This window comes from Gastrolobium bilobum, unplaced genomic scaffold (genome assembly GCF_033153095.1).
Source record: "Gastrolobium bilobum isolate Gb01-03AN ecotype WA unplaced genomic scaffold, APGP_CSIRO_Gbil_v1 utg76243, whole genome shotgun sequence".
In the NCBI taxonomy this organism is placed as follows: domain Eukaryota; kingdom Viridiplantae; phylum Streptophyta; class Magnoliopsida; order Fabales; family Fabaceae; genus Gastrolobium; species Gastrolobium bilobum.
The window spans coordinates 9,344-31,471 of NW_026899470.1; the positions used below are offsets into that span (position 1 = coordinate 9,344).

Genomic DNA, 22,128 nt, shown 5'->3' on the forward strand with positions numbered 1-22,128 from the left:
GAATACCACTTGAGATGTGGTGTTTTGAGATAACTGGGGAAGTGAAAAAACAGGTGCGAAGTTTCTCCCGAACATAAATTTTGCAAATTTAAATAAATTTTCCTGGTAATATTTTGGTCAACCAAAAAACTTTTTTTACATTTTCCTACCAAACTCACTTTCCAACCATTTCCCTAGTAATTACATTTCCCTAGTATTCAAAAAATTTCTCCTCAACCAAACGCCCCGGATTGATGATTCCTAAGTTAATAGTACTTCATCTATATATATATATATATATATATATATATATATATATATATATATATCATTATATATACTAAGGGAATAAACATCATTAAAAAGTTTGATGATGTGTCACTCCCTCCTTCAATTTCACCAATGTGTTAACACTTCAAATTTTTTGAAAACTTTCTTCTTTTGGAATTTTTCTTAAATCGAAAATAAATATTAATTAAAAAAAAAAACTTATCTTAATGGGGTCAAGCTGAATTAAAGTTCCACTACTTTATACATGGGTAATTGTTATGTGCATTTAATGTTTAAATGTAAACTTAAATGATAGTACGCTGCACGATAAAAGAAGTTCATACACTTTTCAAGTCCATTTTGAAAAGTGTGTATATATATCATATGTGTTGCTTGGTTCTTTCCTTTGGTCATCGCCTTTTTGTGATTCTTCCCCTCCCCATCCTGTTCTTATGTGTTATCTGTTGCATCTTCATCTTCTCAACCTTTTTAGGTGTCAGATATGTACTCCAGGTATGATTTCGTTAAGGATCTTAATCCGTCGAAGGAGGAGTGGAGGATTAAGGTGAGGGTGGTTAGGACTTTGAAGGTTCCTAATTTTTAGCAAAAAGATTTTGACAACAATCTGGACATGGTTCTATTGGACGAGAATGTAATACTTTGCGTTCTGTTAGTTTCTTCTTTCCTTTTTTTTTCTTTTTGTTCTTTTTTTTATGGCCCTGATGTGAAGGTATCTAATGTAGACGTCATCGGTTTGCTGTCAGGTATTGGGGACGTTCGTGAGCATGTTGTATCCGGTAGAAAAACAAAGATGGTTGTTTTAGAACTTGATGACCTCAGGTATTTTTGTATGATCGATGTGAAATATATTTTCATATGAAATATATTTTTATTTCTTCCAATTTTTTTGAAAATAAGGGTTACAAGCTCAAGTGTACTTTGTGGGAGCAACATGTGGATAAAGTGCAGTCTTTCTTGGCAAAGAACGAGTCTCCTCAAAACGTTGTAATTGTCCAGCCTGCAAGGATTAAAGGTTTCAGGGATATATTGAATAATTTGTTCTTAATAAATTTTGAGTTTATATTTTGTGTGTTTTTTGAATCTCCCTCACTTTCGTTTTCATCATTGAATAGGTAAGATAGGGATAACGAATACAAAATATACGACGATGATTCTTATATTCCAGTCTTCCCGAAATCATAGAATTCAAAAAAAGGTGAACATTTTGTTTGCCCACTTCGTGTAAAGAAAAAAGCATAAAAAAAACGTGTATGTGTCATCAATTAATCGTTGTTTTGAGTATGTATAGTGATTGTTTGCTATTATGTTGCATTTTAGGCTTTCGCCTGATCCGATAGAGATTGGTATGGGGTTGACTCAGTTGTCCAACCAATCGTCGTACTCTTTGAAAACTTTGCTTTACTGTTCAATGTCAAAGCTTATGAGGACCAAGTTAGAAATTTTACTATGAATCCCTTAGCTTATGTGGGAATAATCATTAAATCTATTTTTTGTTCGATCGCAGGTGAACCATAAGGTCTTTAATGAATGTATCATTCAAGCCCAAGCAAAGAAGAAAGCAAACTTGAATTATTATGCATAAGCACTCAAGGAAACGGAAAACCAGCAATGATGTTTGACATTCATTTTACTCGAATCATATGTAACTTATAGCGTGCCAATATCATCTTTTAAAATAATAATCTGGTTCTAAATTTCTTAGAAGTAGCTATATATGTTTTTTTTGCTTGATATTTTAAAATTTGTCAGCGTTGATCAACGCAGTGATTTTTCCTCTGATCAATAACAAGTGTAAGGAAATATGGTTACCATTCAGTGTTTATGGGTTGATCAATGGACAAAAATTGAATCTAACTTATGGCATTTTGAAATCAAGCAACAACGCATGACATGGAGCAGCTAAGCAGAATTAATTTTAAGACACTATAAAAAAATCGTTCTGCCAAACTAAATACTGTCTATCCCTATTATTGCAATTCTCCATCCCTTGTCAAATTGATTTCATTAATCAATTGATTTGGCATAGGACTTATGGTTCACGGAACCAATCAGTAGATGCAAAAGTGAAGATACTTACCCAAAAATAAATAAATAAAATAAAATAAGTGAGAATTTATTTTTGTAATTGTTAATTGTTTTACAAATTCATTTTAAGATCACGATGTACATGAAGTAAATTACCGTTATCGATATTTTATTTAATGAATTTAAAGATGAATTCATTTTAGATAAGTGTTTTGTTTAAAAAGAGAGAGTAAATACCATTTTTGGTCTTCATCAAATTTCGCAATGCTCGTTTTAGTCTCTAGCAAATAATAAAGCTATTCGTGGTCCCTAAGAAATTCAAAATGGACCCATTTAGTTGAAATCTTGGTCTCTCACAAATTCAAAAAAGACCCACATTAGTCTCTTAAAATGACTAAAATGGGTCTACTTTAAATTTCTTAGGGATCACGAATAGCCTTTTTATTTGCTAGGGACTAAAGCGGGCATCGTAAAATTTGCTGAGGACCGAAAATAGTATGTACTAAAAAAGAAACGTGTAAATTGTAATATTGTGTTGTGTTTTTTTATTTTATTCTTAGTTCATAGATCCCACATTTTTATACTTCTTTTTTCAATAAAAAATGCTATTAAAAAAGTTTGTGTAATTAAATTTCACCCATTATTATTTATAATTAAATACCTAAATCTGATTTCAATTTTCTAAATATTAAAATTTGTAAAATTTCAAATATTAATTTTTTTAAATCCCACCCTTTGCTCAATGTAGCGGATATCTTAATGTCTAGAAATTTATGGGACACTTTAGCCTTTAGGGCTTAACGTTACAATTGATGTTGGTGGTGGCTATTAGTATTACGTTGATGTTAATTTTATCATAATAAAGTATTGAACGTTACTTTTAGATTTAGTGCAATTTTAAAGCCAACCTTTCTCATGCATGTTCCCAAATTAAAAAGAAATGAATTCCAATATCCATTATTCCTTTATTTTTTTTCCACCACATTTTGCATAGAATGGCAATTGTGATTTTCGAGATGCATGGTTGTTCATAGTTTTTAGAAGATTGACGTTAAATTAAATCCTTGTCTATTTAACAAGTAAACATTTAGTTTTAAGTTCACGCGTGCAAATGTAGAGGAAGCTAAGTTTTTCAACCAATAAATTCAAGTTACTTAAAAGGCCTGATGAATACAATTAATGATGACCTTCTATGCACAATTAATGTTGACCTGATGAATGCAATTAATGAAGGAATAATTCATTTTTTCATTTTCAAAAAAAGTTTAGAAAACATGCAACTATTAAGTATTTAACTATTTATTTTGCATCCTTGCCTTTTAAAAATATAATTCAATGATACAATGTTGTTTTGTTTTTTTGGTAAACACACAATGTTGTTTTGAGTTTTAACCATTCCCTATACAAATCTTTGAAAAACGAAAAATGATGCATGGGGAGGTTAATTACAGGCTTTGGAGATACGAAAAGTCTTATATTAATTTCTGCCTTTGGAGAAAGAAAAAATTTAAAAAAATCAATGATGCAACTATTAATTATTTAACTGTTTATTTTACATCCTTGCCTTTTAAAAATATAATTCAATGATACAATGTTGTTTTATTTTTTTAGTAAATACACAATGTTGTTTTGAGTTCTAACCATTCCCTGTACAAATCTCTGAAATACGAAAAATACATGGGGAGATTAATTACTAGCTTTGGAGATACGAAAAGTCTTATGTTAATTATTGGCTTTGGAGAAAGAAAAAAATTAAAAAAATCAATGATGCAACAATTAAGTATTTAACGGATTGTTATGTTTATTATGTGTATATGTTAGCATTAACTATCATATATGTAGATATTAATACACTTATGGAAGTACCCCCAAATCATGGATGAAGTATTACTTTCTGCATTAAGTTCAACCCAAAATAGACATGCATGTTCATTTGGCCCTGCATTCTGCATTGAAAACAACAGAATTATTAATATTGTATATTATTAAATCGAACAGATTGCTTATGGCAATCAAAAGAAGTGTTGTAGTTGCCACCATAATTGTTGATTGCAGTTGACAACATCAGACGTAATTGTTTTACTGTTTGTAAAAACGAAACGACACATTAACATAGTAATTGCTGGAAGTTGTCATAATTACTACAATTGTGAATTATAATATTAATATATAGAAAATTCATATAAACTTTGCTGACGTGTCGCTCTCTTTTATTCGTTCTTAGGTTTGTGTTCACACTTTAAAAGAGAAAAAATTATTTTTTAAAAAATATGTATACTTAATGCAAAAGAATTTAAATTTTAAATTTTAAAATTAAATAAATAAAATTAAAAATGACATATATCGTTTTGTAAAATAATTAGAAAAATTTGATCCCATTAAAAATTTGTTAGTTTCTTTTTCCTTTTTTTGTTTTTTTTCGTTTCGTTCTTCTTTTTTTTACGGCCCTGATGTGAAGGTATCTAATGTATTTATTTTGTAGGGTGGAAGGATACATGCTACTGTCAAAGGATCTCTGAATGTCCGTAAAAATATTTGTGAAGGGGATGTCTATTTTATAAGAAATTTTGGAGTTGGGTTGAATAGTGATAATTTCAGGCCAACTAGACATGATTATCGTCTGTCTTTCAACTTGAGGACCGATGTTAAATCGACTATGGATGCTACTATTCCTACTAATGAATTTAGTTTTGTTGATTTTGACGTTATAGAGAGAGAATCAGCTGACTCTCCTTATTTAGTGGGTAATGTTTTTGTCTCTGAGTTTACTGGCATATTTTATGTGTTGATGTCGTTGATAAATGTTCAACTTCTTTTTCTGTATACGTCATAGGTTTGCTTGTCAGGTATTGGGGACGTTCGTGAGCATGTTGTATCCGGTAGACAAACAAAGATGATTTTTTTAGAACTTGATGACCTCAGGTATTTTCGTATGATTGATGTGAAATATATTTTCATATGAAATATATTTTTACTTCTTCCAAATTTTCTGAAAGTAGGGGTCACAAGCTCGAATGTACTTTGTGGGAGCAGCATGTGGATAAAGTGCAGTCTTTCTTGGCAAAAAATGAGTCTCCTCAAAACGTTGTAATCGACCAACTTGCAAGGATTAAAGGTTTTAGGGGTCGCAAGCTTGAGTCACTTTGTGGGAACAGTATGTGGATGAAGTACGAACGTTTCTGGCAAAAAATCAATCTTCTCAGAATATCATAATAGTCCAGCTTGCGAGGACAAAGGGTTTAAAAGTTTTTTTTTTAATTTTGTTAATTATTTTTAACTCTTTTGTACTCTAATTGTCTCTTTATATCTCCCACTTTTACGTGTTCTTGAAAATCGAAATAACAAATACAAAATATATGATAAGGATTATCTTGGATTCAAATGTACCAGAGGTTGAGGTCTTCAAAAAAGGTATCAAGCGAGATCAAAATCGAACTTGATATTTTGTTGTTTAGTATTACTTTTATTCAAGATTTTTCTCTCTCAATTTTCTTATGTATTCTACACTATAATCCCCACTTCCAAGAATGAGACAATCTTATTTTAATTAATTTGAATTTTTGGTAAGAACACCTCTTTTTTGTTAATTTTTTATATCTATTATTATGTTTATTGTCAAACTATATAAAACATAGATAGATAGTAATCTAGACGCAACTATAAGAATCTTTTTTGTGAATAAATATAAAAACCTATTACATGCTTATATAAAATGCTGCCAGTTAGATGTGGCAAAATGGGTTCGGCCCGGAGGGCCGGCCCACCCCGCACTCCAACACATTTTTTTTCCTTATGTTTACTATCTAAATATAAAAAAACATAGATAGATTGTAATCTAGACGCAACGACGGCGACAACAATTTCATTTTTTTTTCCGGGCATCGCATAGGTAATTCACTAGGCCTGTCTTCACTCAAGGGCAATTATATATGGCACTATCGAGAGTAAAAAGCAAACAGAGATTGAAGATATTGATACTTGATGATAATGATTGTGTTACAGACAACACCTTTAACATCGTCTACAAGGAACTATTTCAGAGATTAGTGTAGTTCTTTGTGTCCACTGTAAGACAAGATTTATTTCATTCTATTTCTTCTGCATCTTAAAATAAAGTGTCTTATATTGAATGACCAGTATATAAATAATCCCAAATGTTTGACCAGTTTGTTTAATGCGACCTATAATTTTAATTTTTTATTCATTGGTTGCTATATTCATTTAAAATTTCTATTCTCAAATAGTGTTCATCCCAAATAATTTATGGTTTTTTTTGTCTTTGTAGGGTGTTAGACGTGTCCTCTTTGCCCAAGGAAAGCAAGATAGAAAAAAAAACAGTTGGAATTTTGTTGGCCGCATTGACTGTTGTGCATTGTCCTGGATTATGTCGCCTTCTTACTTCATTCAAGAATTTGGCAAGTTGTTATTTTCAAAGTTCTGGAAATGCGGTAGTTTTTTTCAAGTTCAAAAGTACCACAAAATAGCACGATAATTTATTTCCATTTCAAAACAGGTATGTTTTTTTTGTGTTTTTTGTTCCTTTATATTTATAATTTTATGTTTATATCTCTAGCATATTAAAATTCAAAGCTTCACGCTACGATGAAGGTGTTAATTTACCCGAGGCGATGATTAACCAACGACGACCGACAACATTTTTGTTCTTTTTCTCCCGGGCATCGCACGGGTAATTCACTAGTATATATATAAAGGAAACCCATTTGTTGGAAAGTTTTGCCATGTGTCTCTTTCTGGTGAATTCTGAGTTTTCCTTTCACATTACATGGCACCTGCAAACTTTCTTTTTTGGGTAAATTGAAAAAAGATTTTTCTTTTAAAAATCGAAAATCAATTTTAATTTCTAATAATTTAAAACAAATATGGTGGCATACAAAGCATTTAATGCGCCACTTACCTTCACATTAGAATTGATCATCTAATTTAATGAGTCAGCTGATTTAAAATTTTGAATTTTGAAATAGAATCACTCACCTGTTTTAATGACTCAGCTATTTTTACATTGGAATTATTAAATATTTTAAATATTTTAAAATACGAAAAAAACGGAAAATTATTTTTTTATTCAATTAAGTTGTGGTGTAAAATTTTGAATTTTGAAATGGAATGACTCACCTGTTTTAATGACTCATCGCATGGATAATATACTAGTTACTATATAAAAGAGAGTTTGAATAAGGATGAATTTGATAGTACGAGCTTAGGAACTTTCACGGTTCGTTTTTTTAAAACAAAAATTATTAAAAATTGATTTTGTAAACAGTGCTTATTGTTAGTCTCATGCATGTATAAATTTAAGAGTAAATACTCTTTTTGGTCATTTACAAATTTTATGATGCCCGCTTTAGTTCCTGGCAATTAAAAAGGCCCACCGTGGTCCCTAAGAAATTCAAAATGGACCCATTTTAGTCCTTTTAGGAACTAATATGGGTCTTTTTTGAATTTGTGAGAGACCACAATTTCAACTAAATTGGTCCATTTTGAATTTCTTAAGGACCACGATGGGTCTTTTTATTTGCTAGAGACTAAAACGGGCGTCGTGAAATTTGCTGAGGACCAAAAAGGATATTTACTCTAAATTTTTTAGAATAAATACTATTTTTGGTCCCTAAAAAAAAACAAGGTCTCAACTTTAGTCCCTTACAAAAATAAATTATTCAGTTAGTCCCTAACAAATTCAAAGTGGACCCATTTAGTTGAAATCGTGATCCCTCACAAATTCAAAAAAAATTCATATTAGTCCCTCAAAAGGATTAAAATGGGTCCACTTTGAATTTGTTAGAGACTAACTGACTAATTTATTTTTGTAAAGGACTAAAGTGAGGACCGTATTTTTTGTTATGGACCCAAAATAATATTTACTCAATTTTTTATGATAAGAAAAGTTAAAACTTTAGATTAATTAAGTTTCAAATTTTTGAAAGTCTTATGTCTTTGCATAATGAAATTTTCTTAGTTAAATTTTACATAATAGTATGCATTAATGCGTGATATGTGTTTGGAGAATAGAAGAGTGTAATTTCTTTAGTCAGTCACTGACTCTCACTTGCCTACGTATCAGGCGGTGGGTGTGTGGTAGAAACGAACAGTGACCATTTTGTCATTTTTGAATAAAAAAATTACTAAACTATCACGTTAACAGTAAATTTTGCCAAAATACTACGCAGCATAATTCGATAGTGTAGCGAATTATGCATGCAAGTAATTCGCTACATAATATAGCGAAATATGTCACGTCAAAATCAAAAATGTCACATGTAAAATTTTGAGAAATTCACTACATTGTGTATCGAATTACTTGCATGAAAAGCAAGTAATTTCAGATAAAAAAAAAAGATCCAATGTTCTAATTTCATCTCTATCGAATTTAAATATCAGAATAGTTCGCTACACGATATTTTGACAAAATTTACTGTTGACGTGACAGTCTGGTAATTTTTTTATCCAAACGTGTCACTCACCGCATCTAGAAAATAGAGCTTGAAAGCAGAAAAAAGCAGTGGACACCATCCAATGTGACCGAATCCGAATCTATCACGTTGCTCACCAGTCGAGGCTCTGCTAATCTCTTTCCCCGATAAACATTGAATGAAAAGCACATGTCACCACACCTGAGGCCATTTACCAGTACAGTTACCAGTCCTCTCTTTTTTTCAATATTCCATTTTTAATAGGGGTGTTTATCAACCGATCCAAACCGATTCAAACCGCGAAAACCGACCGAAAAATCGATAACTGAATAAATCGAAAATCGAAAACGCAAATTTTAATTGGATTAGATCGGTTTTCGGATGGGTTGATGAAAACCGATCCAATCCAAACCGATCCATTATATTAATTCTCCTCTACCTACTTAGTCATTTCCCCAATCATAGACCAAAAATTTCTAAATCCAAGACTCATTAACTCATCAATTAAACCCAAAAAAAAAATTAGTCACGTCTCATCAACTATAGTATTGTTTACTGATATTTTTGTATTTCAAAAAATAATAATTTACAAAGACAATATATACAAAAGATGTTATTTGCACAATAACTGATTTTAGGATATTCAAAAAAGCGAAAATCGATCCAATCCAAACCGAAAAAAATTGGATTGGATCGGATCGGATTTGAAAAAAATCTAAACCGAATGGATGATTACGTGATCAAACCGAAGGGATTGAATCGGATGAATTTTGCTTCCAAAATCGATCCAATCCAGACCGCGAACACCCCTAATTTTTAAATCTTCCATTTTCAAAACCTTGCTCCTATACCATTTTACATTTGGGCTTTCACCCGCTGTAAAACTTCTTACTTAAAAGTTAAAACTCCAACAAAATACATCAACGAGTTTGTAGTTTCCTTTATGGGTAATACAATTATCATGTAATAGGAAAATAGTGTTGCTTCCTGCACACTGAGAAAAGATCAGGAGAGAGAAGAGAAAATGAGGTGAGAAAAAAACTTTCTTGGAGACCCACCTATGAATGTGTCAGCAGGAAAGTGACATTCTTTTCTTGTTACATAATAATTGTATTACCCTTTCTTTATTTATCGGATAGAATATTGTGTTTGTTTGCCGTGTAAAAATGAGTTTAGAGATATTTATGAAAAAAATATTTGATTAACTCAAAGTCAATATATCGATTAATATTTGATTAACTCAAGGTCAATATATCGATTAATACGTTAAAGCAATAGGTTTATAATTTAAGCAATAGGTTTATAGTGGAATTATGGATGTGTACGTTCAGTGTTGGCGGCAAAAATATTAGGTTAAAAAATGTGTACAATTCAACCTTTTATTTATAAAAGGGATTATCTGTAGGCAATGACGGACCTACTTAGTTGCCACTGACCCCAAAAGTGTAGACATAAGTTTATTTTATTTTATTTGTCATTACAAGAAAATTGCATTTAAAACTTTGGGTGATATGTGAATGAATAAAACAGGAAAAATAGTATAGGCAGAGAATGAAAAAATTGTTCAACTTTCTGTGAATGAATAATGGGTGGTCACGTGGTCACAGGACAACTTTGTCTTTATTAGCTTTGTGTGAATGAATAACGGGTGGTCACATTGAATATAAAGCCTATATTATTTTCCCTGTTCATTCATTCACAAACTGTGAATGAAAGCCATATCTTGCAACTCTTTTCCCAAAATAGTTTCTACCCGCTTCAATGCATTTAAAACTTTTTTTAGAAAAAATTTTCGAGGACGAACTCCTGACAATAAGTGTCCAAGCATAAATAAAATTTTCTAAGTAGGTTATTGTGTTTAAAGTCCTAACATGAGTGTGATTTTTTGATCATTTGTTATCTAGGATATTTTTTGGATAGGTCTTCCTTTATTGCATAAATTAGTGAGATATGGATCCAATTTATAACAATATTTATTTATTTTTATGGGTACCTTCAGTCACGGAGTCATGTTGATGCAAGAAAAGTACTTTGGCATTGGCTAATTAGCCACGTTTAAACGTAGCTAAATTAATGTAACAAATCATATTTCAAATATTTTAAAAATTAACCAATTTTTGAACGTAGCTATATAACCGTAGCTATTTTAGCTATTTTAGCACCAGCTAAGATTTTTTGCATTGACTAACATATTTTGCTGGCTCCACCACCCGATAGCTTACTTATCTATCTTCTCTAAAATAACTTATCCCTTATTTTTTAGCTAAAAAAGATGCAACATTTTCAACGGTGAGAAAATAAGTTTAGGAGGTCTTGACAATTCGTAAGAGAAAAATGATGAGGATAGAGAGAAGAAATTTTACATTTTATTTTTATAACTTTTAACGTACAGCATTCGAATAAAATAAAAAGTATTTAAACTTTTGAGTAAGACTACTTCATTCATTATAATAGAGATTTGTGCTATCATTTCAGGTTTTCGACTGGTTCCAAGGTTATACAGAAGGTTTATATCTTCTTCTTTTTTTCTTTTTTCCCCCTTCTCAGGCAAGGTTGCATGTCGAAGAATGTTCTGCTTTGACACTATTTCTGAAAGGGAGATTTTACCGTGCACAAGTTGGTTAGAAAGAAGGATTTGAATTTAGTCACTGTCAAAGTCCGATGAAAACAACTGTTAAGAATATCTTAAGCCGTCCTATTGAACTGCAAAAACCTTCTCGCGTTCATTGAAAAAAGTAAACTAGCCTGTTCATGTTGAAGAGTTAAAAAAATAAATGAATAAATAAAATAAGACGTTATAGCATGTCACAATTCAAGGCAAACTCGTTATTTTATTAAGCGAGTTAATGCTAATAAAAAAATCTGTTATTATTACCCAATTTTCGATTATTCTATTATTACCATTTAATTTTTATAAGGGATGAGAGATTCTCCATATATTCTCGTAAATATAGTTTCGAAAGCCAATTAATAACATAATGTAAAAAAAATAATCACATTAATTGTCCTCCGTAATTTCTTTAACTTTCATTTTTATAAAAAATAAATAAATTCCGAGGTGTGTGCATGTGTGAAAAATATATTAATTTTCGTCGATAATTAAATTTGTAAAATAGTTAATAAAATAATTAATACATGGTCTAAGTATATTTAATATTTAAAACAATTTGAAAGCAAAAAAAAATTGTTAATAATAATTTACCTTTATCAAAGGAGAATAAATAAGCCAATGTTTGGAGATATCCAAGCGTGTTAATAGTCAACGTGTTCCAAAAAATTGACTTCATTTCACTTTGCGGTTTCAAAAAAAGGAGAATAAATAAGCCAAATGTGAAGATGTAGAGGAACGAAATAAATAAATAAATCAATAAAACTAAACAAAATGGAAAACCTGCAATTGGCGGCAATGGCAGCAAGTCCATCGGTAGTGAAACCCTCACATGATGTGAGCACGAGTACCTCGAAGTTCTTGAAGGATTTAGCGATGAGGTCCAAGTTGTCGTCGGTGATGACCATCCTCTTGAGTTTGATCTCTTGAAGCCAGGGATATGCAACGGCCATGGCCTTGATCCAAGGGCAAACGTAACCGCCCCAACCTTCGGGAACCAAATTGAAGTCCGCGAAGTGCGGCTTCCCCTTCAGGGAGATGGATCTCACCTCCGGAAACCGCTTTATCACCTTCGCCGGACTCACGGCGTAGCAGTTTCCGACGAACACCCTCCGCCTGCACCATCTCTCGATCTCGTACCACGACTTGCACACCAGCGAGATCGAGCCACGGTCCTTGTCGCAGTGAATGAATGAGAACACGTGCTCGAGGACCTCCTCAGGGAACGAGTACGCTACTCTCAGTCTCTGCATGTGGAAGCAACGAGACGGTATCGTTTCCTCGATGAATATCGCACAAAGCTTCACACTCACAGTTTCAAAGTGAAACTCTTAGATCTGAGACGCCATTGATGAGCTTGTAGTTGTAGTTGGTTGCCAGATACACGCAGAGAGAGAGAGAGATAATGAGTCTGTGTTGTACCCTATGAGGTTACAAATTAACTATAGTTAAATAGGTGGTGTGGTGTGGGGGTTTTTTTGTGAAGAGAATGTGATTGGCGATCATGGCGGAGACACGTGGCAATAGGCGAGTTAAAGCCGTTGGATTTGCGGTGTGATATTGTGATCTTATCCATTGAAACTTTGAGTGAAATCGACGAGAAAGAGATGGTTGTTTTTCTCGCGAGTCATGAATGGATGGATGGTGGTGTTTTGATGAGGTGTTATCATGTCTACTGTAATGGGTGTAGAAAGGAATCTCATGATTCCGCTTGCACGGCTTGATCTAAAGAGATAGATGCAAGTGGGGACCACATTTTGATCCAAACATTAAAAAATGATGTTTAGAAATATTTATCTTCGTTGTACATGTAAAGTATGTTATAGCAGGATTAACATATTCAAACATAAAAGGTATATGAAAATTATGTGAGATAAATTTTGTATTTGTATAGTCAGAAAAATAGAAGCTAATATATGCACACGCCAAAAACATTTCATTCAACTTGACAGAATTCTCTCCACTTAATGTCAATCCTTCTAATAATACATTTATAGTCCATAGATGCTCGAGACCTTGAGATTATAAATGTATTTTAACTCGAATTTCCTTAACATTTGAAAAATGTTAACTTAATAATGTTAATATGTAATGTGAAAATAACACTCCTTTTTGAAGGTATTAGGGGAGTGAATGAATGATGTGAAGTGAAGTGATGTGTGGAATGATGACATCATGACCGTCCAATCATAAGTGACTGTTTTCATTCTAAGAGTGAGATATGTGTTTCCACACATAGTTCAATCAAACTCGTTTACTTATGCAGTCGGCCGATCTACCCCACTTGTAGACTTGTAGTAATGACAGCATCTATTCTAAATTTATAATGATCGATTCCATTATTTACCATATGGTACGAGTATGAATGAGCCAGCTATCATACAAGTTTTGGTCTTCAAATCTTAAAATCTATCGCCATCCTCTAATGTTTGCATAATTGTGGGCGTCCTTATCCAACCAAATAGATGCAACATAATCACTCAAGCCTCCATATTTATATATCTAATACCAAAAATGTGAGAGCTTACGTCTCTATTTTATTTTTGTAATGGAAAAATATTAAATACCTTCAATAGTCAAAATTTAAAAATTATTGAATAATTTAAATACGATGCAAAAATTCTTTATTGACACCCCAAAAAAAATAAAAATAAAAATAAAAAACTCATTAAGTCATAAACACTACCTTTTTTTTAATATGGTATCCAACATTACCCATTTTTTTTTGTATAACATGAACACCACCTCTTGAACAAATTAGTCATCTGCCATAGTAGCATTATTTTATTTTGGTATAGGAGTTTCAATATTTAGCTGTCACTTTTTTAAGAGTGGCAAAACGGGTTGCCTGCCCCGACCCAACCCGACTCGTCAAAAGTGGGTTGGCCCGTCCCGCCTCTTGAATTTAGGTTGAAACCTCAACTCGTCCCGTTTTATGATGGGTTGGCGGGTCAACCCGTTTAAAAAATAAAAAATAAAAAATAGATTATATTTTATTAATATTATAATATTACTTATTTTCATATCACATTCCCCTTAGTTTTTTTTTAATCGTAAGTCTAAATGTATACTAATATTCAGTCAGATATTTTTTACAAACTTGTTTTTATCTCCATACATAAATTACCTTTGTCATAAATAAAGTTTTCTTCTATATTTTTTTCTAGAGAGTACTAAGATAACAAAAAATTGGATATCACAAAAGTTAAAAACAAATAAAACATTACCTAATAGTAAAAAAAAAAAAATTGACCCAGCGGGCCAACCCGACCTGCCGCCAACCCGTTTTGACCCACAACCCAACGGGGCGGGTTGAGGCAGGTTGATGGGTTGAAAAATGTAATCCAACCCGCCCCGTTTTGGCAGGTTGACCCGCCGAGTTCAACCTATATTGCCACCTCTAGTCAATTTGGACGCTAATTAATTTTTTCACTCTTTTATATATAGAATTGTCATTACTCTTGCAACATAAAATAAAGTTATCTCTTGTAATTCTAAAATAATATTATGTTACAAGAAATAATTTTATTTGCCGTTGTAGGAGAAATATTAATCTCATATATATATATATATATATATATATATATATATATATATATATAATCTATTATCTTGAAAGTGATTGAATTTATTAATTCATTTTTCCTTAAATAATGGGTTATGTTATTGTTAATTTCTCTTAATTTCAATTTCTCTTAGTTGACTCTTGATTACTTTTTTTATGTTAAGTTGAAATTTTCTTTTCTTTTATTTTTTAATGCATTCAAAAAAAAAATTAAAAAAAAAAAATTTCCCCCACCATTAAATGTGCAGATATAAATAATATTTTATGGGTCCACCATTGCATGCATGTGTTTATTTATTATATTTTTATTAATTAATTTTAATCAAATTTACGCATATTTAGATTATGAATGTAACAATGTGTGTGTTTGTGTGGATTATCTCATATATATATATATATATATATATATATATATATATATATGAGAGTTCGTTTGACTCAAGAGTGAGACTTCTAAGTCTTACTCCCTATCACAGTTGTTGATGGACGGAAATTAACGATTGTCAATTGTAGTGTGATTAATAATTAATCAATATGACTTCCTAAACTACAACCGTTACATGAGTGAAAATCAATGGTTAAGATTGATAATAAGACTTATAAGTCTTACTCTAGAGTCAAAATCTCTCTCTCTCTCTCTCTCTCTCTCTCTCTATATATATATATATATATATATATATATATATATATATATAGGATCCTTTGACACCAGTGTCAAATTTAAAATTTGACACATCATCTGAGAGCCGTTAGATAAAAAATGGTCAATGGTGTCACATTCTTCCAAATCAGAGTCGTTTATTTTTTGATCTAACGGCTCTCAGATGAGATCAAATTTAAAGTTTGACACCTCATATGAGAGCCATTAGATCAAAAAATATCAACGACTCTGATTTGTAAACATGTGATACCATTGATTTTTTTTTTTCAATCGGTTCATCGTTTTGCGACTAGTCCGATTCGGGGTGGATCCAGGTTAAGGCTTTAAACCCCTCCCAAAGGTGGTACTGGGGAGGACACTTCCATTGATCTTTTTTGATCTAACGGCTCTCAGATGAGGTGTCAAACTTTAAATTTGTCACCGGTGTCAAAAGATCTTATCTCATATATATATATATATATATATATATATATATATATATATATATATATATATATATCAGGGAATGTTATATTTACAACTATTTATTTACAAACTCTTACAAACTAAACTATATCTGAAGGTAAGACACTCTTGAGTAGAGTATTCCCGGTCAGACATAGTTAGTTTGTAAAAAAAAAATTGTTAATATAACCCTACTAATATATATATTTCATTTACTTTGGCAAGGAATCACTTTTGAAATTATTTTTGTATTTTTCATTGTGTGTCCTTAATTTATTGAATGTTTTTTTCATTCTTTCGTGATCACTGTAACACCCCGTGTTAACACGGTTTGTTAACATGTCATCGTATTAAACCACGCTTAATTAAAAATTTGCAAAATATCTTTTTCTTTTCAATTATGACGTCATTATCATTACCAAGTTGAATTACTTAATTCATTTTCATAAAAACATTGCCTACATGTAAATTGCAAGACAGCTAACTAAATACCTCATATATAAATAAAGTGAGTATCTAAAGTCACGGATCTACAACACGTAGTCCGGACAATATCCTGATACATTATTACAACTGAAACCTAAAAGCATAAAGTCAAACCAATGTGGCATGAACAATCCCCATGCTCACCAAATAAGGCAACATAGCCCCAAGAATAGTCTCAACTCAAATATCGTAATAATGACAGAAAACATAAACAACATCCAAATCTAGTCATGTCAGCATACAACATAATATATATCAACTAAGCTCCAGCCTTCTGCCGCCAGAGGCATCAGCCCCATGTTACCTGAAATAAGTGTCCCCAAACGTGGGGTGAGATCTCTAAACAAGAAATCTCAGTAAGACAAGGGGTCCTCAAGGATCTTCCACCCCAAGCTCACTTACATGTGCAAATATAAGTTCAAAAGCATTTATCCAATATAAGTTCCAAAATAGTGCAATGCAACAGATAATCATATCATGTGTGTTATAAACAATTCTACTGATCAGAGAAAAGTGTAGGAATACGTCTATTACCCATACAGTACCAGCCCTTGCTGAACCCGCCTACAGGATCACCCCTTGGCCTCCTGTCTAGGCGTAACACCATATACATATTAAAAGAGATTGCACTTAACAGCTCCACAGCATTTCAATAAACAATACATGAAAACCACATCATGCATATAAACCATCCCCGCATGGGAAATGGTGGAACCAACAATGACTAAACCGAGGACACAAAAGCTTACCTTGCAAGCTAACAATCCATAGCCAAGAGTCCACACAGCTCAAAACCCAAACACAGCATATCACAATCTGATTTTGGATCAGCAAGCATATCAATATTCATAGCTCATAAGCATAAACATAAAGACTACGTTTTTCTTTTTACGTCTTAAGGCTTCCATAAAGCCATAAGCCCTTAATCCCATGATTCTGACTTAGTTAGGTATTGACAGAAGTTCAACTCCATCAAAATAGGGTCCACAAACCCATAGCTCAGTTCTGTATGAACAGTACCTTACTGTTCCTCGAAATCCCAGAATATCCGGATATATGTCCGGGGCATATCCGGATATCAATATCCAGATATCTCAGTGGTCATATCCGGATATCCATATCCATATATCCATATCCAGATATCCATATCCAGATATCCATATCCAGTCCAACCAAATATCCGGATATTTCACGACAGAATGCAGTTTCTGCATTTCGCGAAGATATCCTTCCAAGGTTCCATTTTTAATCCATTCCACTGTCCAAGCATGCATTTTTAAGTCCATTAATGTTCATATACAGGTTGGTTACTTGTTTAACCCATTAATATGTCAAGACATCATCTTTAAGCCATAAAAACTCATGATTAAGGTAGGGAACTTACCCAAGGCTTCAAAACAGAAGCAACAAAGGCTCTTGGAGCTCACTATAAAGCTCCCATGGTGCAGGTTACAGGGAACACGAAAATGTGAAGCAAGGTTGACCCTTTCACCACAAAGTTCAACACTTGAAGCTCAAAACACCCTTGCTAGGTAGCCCTCAACCCAAACACCCAACTCAGCCCCTACACTCCACCAAAACAGAGGTCACAACTCAGAAAATGCTACCTCTCCCCCTCACAAAGATGCTCACTAGTGTTTACCAAGGGAAATGAGAGAAGAATCAAGCAAAAGATATCACTTTGGCTCAAAGAAGGATGAAGGAGAGGGAGGCAGCAGCTCCAGCAAAATTGTTCACGTAGGATGGCACAAATGACCTAGGATCATGTGCCATTTAGCTATTTATAGTCACTTACGTTTTAATCGCGCTGTATTAGCGCTAATTGCTACGCTTAACATTTTAATTCCAAACTTGAGATTCTGATCCTACTCATTTTTCTAAGATTTATCATATTTTTATTTTATTTTTCGGAGCACCTTTCTGGTACGCGCTTTTCCATAGCCAGTATCATTTCTAGCAGTAGTTCTCATTATTTTGACTTGAAACTTGTTTTACTAGTCCTATATTATATTCTAAGAATATTCATGCACTTATTATAATTTTTTGGGGTACTTCACCGGTACACATTTATACCGGATAGCAGAACTGGTATCTGCACTTTTCGTCCGAAAAATGACTTTCAGCATTCTTACTCACTTATTATAATTATTAAAGCCTCATAATAATTATTAGGATCAATTATGGAATTATTTTTTAATTCTCACTTTTAATTAATTAATTTTCTTAATTAGCGGTGCAGGTTCTTACAATAACGCATTACACAAATTGAAAGAAAAAATAATCAGTGAATTTTATGTTTTGAATTTTTTTCAAACATAAAATTTCTGAATCAATATCTAAAGTCAGGTCGATGAATTAATACATGGACACCTAACGCAATCAGACACAAGATGATTTAAACAAGTTTTGAAGTAAACTATGTTAACGCTCAATATGGTATGTCCTTAGGAATTAGGATAGCTTTGAGAAATTAACTTTTCTCTTTTATATTATCCGTTGATTTAATTGATCATTTGTCTAATCCAATTCGAGATGATTATGATCACATTAACAACAAAGCTCTTTCTACAATGTTTTAACATAAACAAAACTTCAAATTATTTTGAAACGGGATACATCGAGCATTAACATTATATAGCATTAATTACTTTGCATAGAACAACAAAATTTCAAAATATTTTTTTTTTTGTAGTTAAAATTTCAAGAGTAAAGACCCTTTTTGATCCCTAACAAAAAACACAGTCCCCACTTTAATCCCTAAAAAAAATAAATTAGTCAGTTAGTTCCTAACAAATTCAAGGTAGATCTATTTTAGTCCTTTTAAGGGACTAATATGGATCTTTTTTTAATTTGTGAGAGATCACGATTTCAACTAAATGGGTCCACTTTGAATTTGTTAGGGACTAACTGACTAATTTATTTTTGTAAGGAACTAAAGTGGAGACCATATTTTTTGTTAGGGACTAAAAATTGTATTTACTCAAATTTGAAATTTATTTAAAAGAAATCGTGCTATATTACTCGAAAGAAGCCATATTGACGTAATAATACATGTCATAAAATCAATAGCGGACCTGTTTGGTTGCAATTGTCTGCAATTGCAGACATAAAATTAGGAAATTTCGTTTTTCATGGGTGGGGTGATTCAGGTCAAGTAAAAAAAAAAAAATAAGAAGATTAAAAGGAAAAAGGTAAAGATAGACTCAGCTCAACCAATCCCTATAATTAAAAGCTTAAATTTTAGCCCATTGCTCGGTCTTTTTTTTTTTTAAGCATAAACTTTATTAATTCCAAATCTTAATAGACATCAACGATTCTTGAAATTCAATCAACATTAAGTGGAGGAGAGTCGTACGGTTTTTATTTTTTATTTTTTTTATGAAGCAAAAGTGGTCAACTTTGGATTAAATAGACATAAACAGAAACTGTTTTTGATTGATTAACCCTACAATTATAGTATATTTTACAAAAGTCTTTTGTGGTATTTATTTTTTATTAATTATCTTTATCTATTTCTTTATAACTTTGGTTTATTCGCCAAAGCTTTACTTTTAAAGTGAAAGCAAAAATTAGATCATGATTATTAAAAAGAATTCTGGGGCCGCCTCCGAACTCCACCTTTAAATGTGCAGACATAAAAAAAAATTTCCTGAGTCCGCCACTGCATAAAATAATTTGAATAGGCTGTGTCAACATTTAATGAACGTATCAAAATTAGATCGCTTAAGGGAATCAACTTTAACACGATGTATATAGCTATTCAGTTACACTTTATCAAAGAAGAATTCAATCCCAAGTTACCTCCAAGGAAAATGAAAATTTAAAATGCGAAATAATTATCTCATGTTGCATAATATAATTATCTCATGCAACAGAGACAAAGTAGTGAGGTTCATTATCTTTTTTTTAAAAAAAAGTAGTAGACCCCACTATCTTGTCTCTGTTGCATGATATAATTATCTAATGCAACATAAGATTAATAGATCCCATTTAAAATATGAACTACCCATTTTCCTTTTTAAACACTCAAAACTCTCTTCTTCTTTTTTCTTTCAAATGCGCTCATTCTATTATAATTCGCTAGTTTATAATTGTATATCAAAGAATGATTTTAAACACTTGCTTCAATAAATAATACATATTCTACTTATTTTAAATTTTGAATAGGATATATTTAATTACATTTATTAAAGTGAAGAGTGGGAGGATATAAAATAATATATATATATATATATATATATTTTTTAATGTACCATATATATATATATATATATATATATATATATATATATATATATATATATATATTTTGTATAAAATAAAATATTCAATTATAAGAAAATGGATACATTTTTATTTAAAAAAATTAGCTTCTTTTTATTACATAGGTGGTATAAAAAAGAGAGAAAACAAATCCTGGTAAAAAAAATTAAACTTTCAACATCAAACATTATACATGAGTATTAAAAGAATTCATTTATCATTTGAATATTATATTTGTAAAATATAATATTATATTTGTAGATGAATTTGACCACTCATTTACTATTATATTTGTAAAATAATGTAAAAATGTATGATCAAATAATTTATAAAAAAATTTATAGTACATATAAATTGATTTCTAAAAAAATTAGATTGGTGCCAAATAGAATAGAATGTTGTTCACTTTTTTAATGTTGGTAAAACCTCCACGATACATCCCATGTTTACGCACAGGACTGAAGTTAGCACCTGCGTGGTAATACAAAATAACTCCATTCACTTTCATCATTGTTCCTCCCCTATGAAGCATCGACACTTCAAAAATTTTGACGTGTTGTGTCCGACACTTCCCGGCACTCTAACACACGTTATAGAAATTAAAAAAAGTTCAAACGTTGCATTGCGTTGAGTTTTTAGTTCTAACTACTAGATTCGTTGAATTACAATTACCATTTTATTGAGTTTAATATAAATATTTGAGATATCTTATTTTTCTTTTCAAAATTGATTAATATTATAAGTTTAGTTTCATTTTTTTTTAATTATTGAATATTAAATATAATATACACTACATAAATTAAAAATATTATTTAATATCAAAACGTGTCCTAACGTGTCGAAATCTAATATTTTTTTAAAATTAACGTGTCGAAGTATCGTGTCGTATCGTGTCACGTGTCCAGTGGCGGACCCAGAAATTTTTATAGAGGGGGGCGAGTTTTTTTTTTATATTATTAAGAAAAGTACATACAATCATATATGAACCTAATATAAAAAGTTTGAAAGAGTTTTTTTACAAAATTTAAGGTCAATTCACTTAAATCTTTCTCTACGTTTTTTCATATTATTAAACTCTTCTATAATTGAATCTGTGCTAAAATTTAAAATAATTTCTTTTTCAACATATGTAATCAAAGAATCATCAAGAAATTGGTTTTTCATTCAATTTTGAAGTCTGGTCTTGATTATCTTCTATTCGACAATGGATGCGGGCTCTTTTTCTTCCCCAATATTTAGCTCAAAAAATTGGAACCCCTGTTTGTGTGTTTTGTTGTTGTCTTCTTTGACAATGATTTTCGCCACCCTCTTGATAATCAAGTGTGTCTGATCCTGAAATTTTTTCTTGAGCCCTAAAAGTTTGCTCCTTCATTTGGAA

The 22,128-nt window shown here is 31.5% G+C and overlaps 1 protein-coding gene across 3 annotated transcripts; it reads right to left on the reverse strand.

Annotated features, from left to right (window-relative positions):
- Nucleotides 1-11,121: 11,121 nt before the first annotated feature.
- On the reverse strand, nt 11,122-12,730 carry LOC133290579 (protein TRANSPORT INHIBITOR RESPONSE 1-like). Of its 3 annotated transcripts, none has more exons than XM_061488676.1 (2): nt 12,115-12,730; nt 11,122-11,312 (listed from the first exon to the last, which is right to left on the reverse strand). In XM_061488676.1, exons 1-2 carry the CDS (start codon nt 12,582-12,584, stop codon nt 11,267-11,269), a joined length of 516 nt encoding a protein of 171 aa, XP_061344660.1. In that variant the 5' UTR covers nt 12,585-12,730; the 3' UTR covers nt 11,122-11,266. The 3 variants fall into 3 exon arrangements, with proteins under 3 accessions (XP_061344660.1, XP_061344664.1, XP_061344661.1); XM_061488680.1 differs by having other exon boundaries at nt 11,122-11,371; XM_061488677.1 differs by having other exon boundaries at nt 11,122-11,468.
- Between the last annotated feature and the right edge of the window lie 9,398 nt (nt 12,731-22,128).

Excerpts from the sequence above, each read along its gene's own strand:
- LOC133290579 (XM_061488676.1), bottom strand. The coding sequence starts at position 12,584 with ATGCAGAGACTGAGAGTAGCGTACTCGTTCCCTGAGGAGGTCCTCGAG. Across the intron at positions 11,313-12,114 it reads GCCATTGCCGCCAATTGCAG|AAATAGTGTCAAAGCAGAAC; the intron begins GTTTTCCATTTT and ends TCTCCCTTTCAG.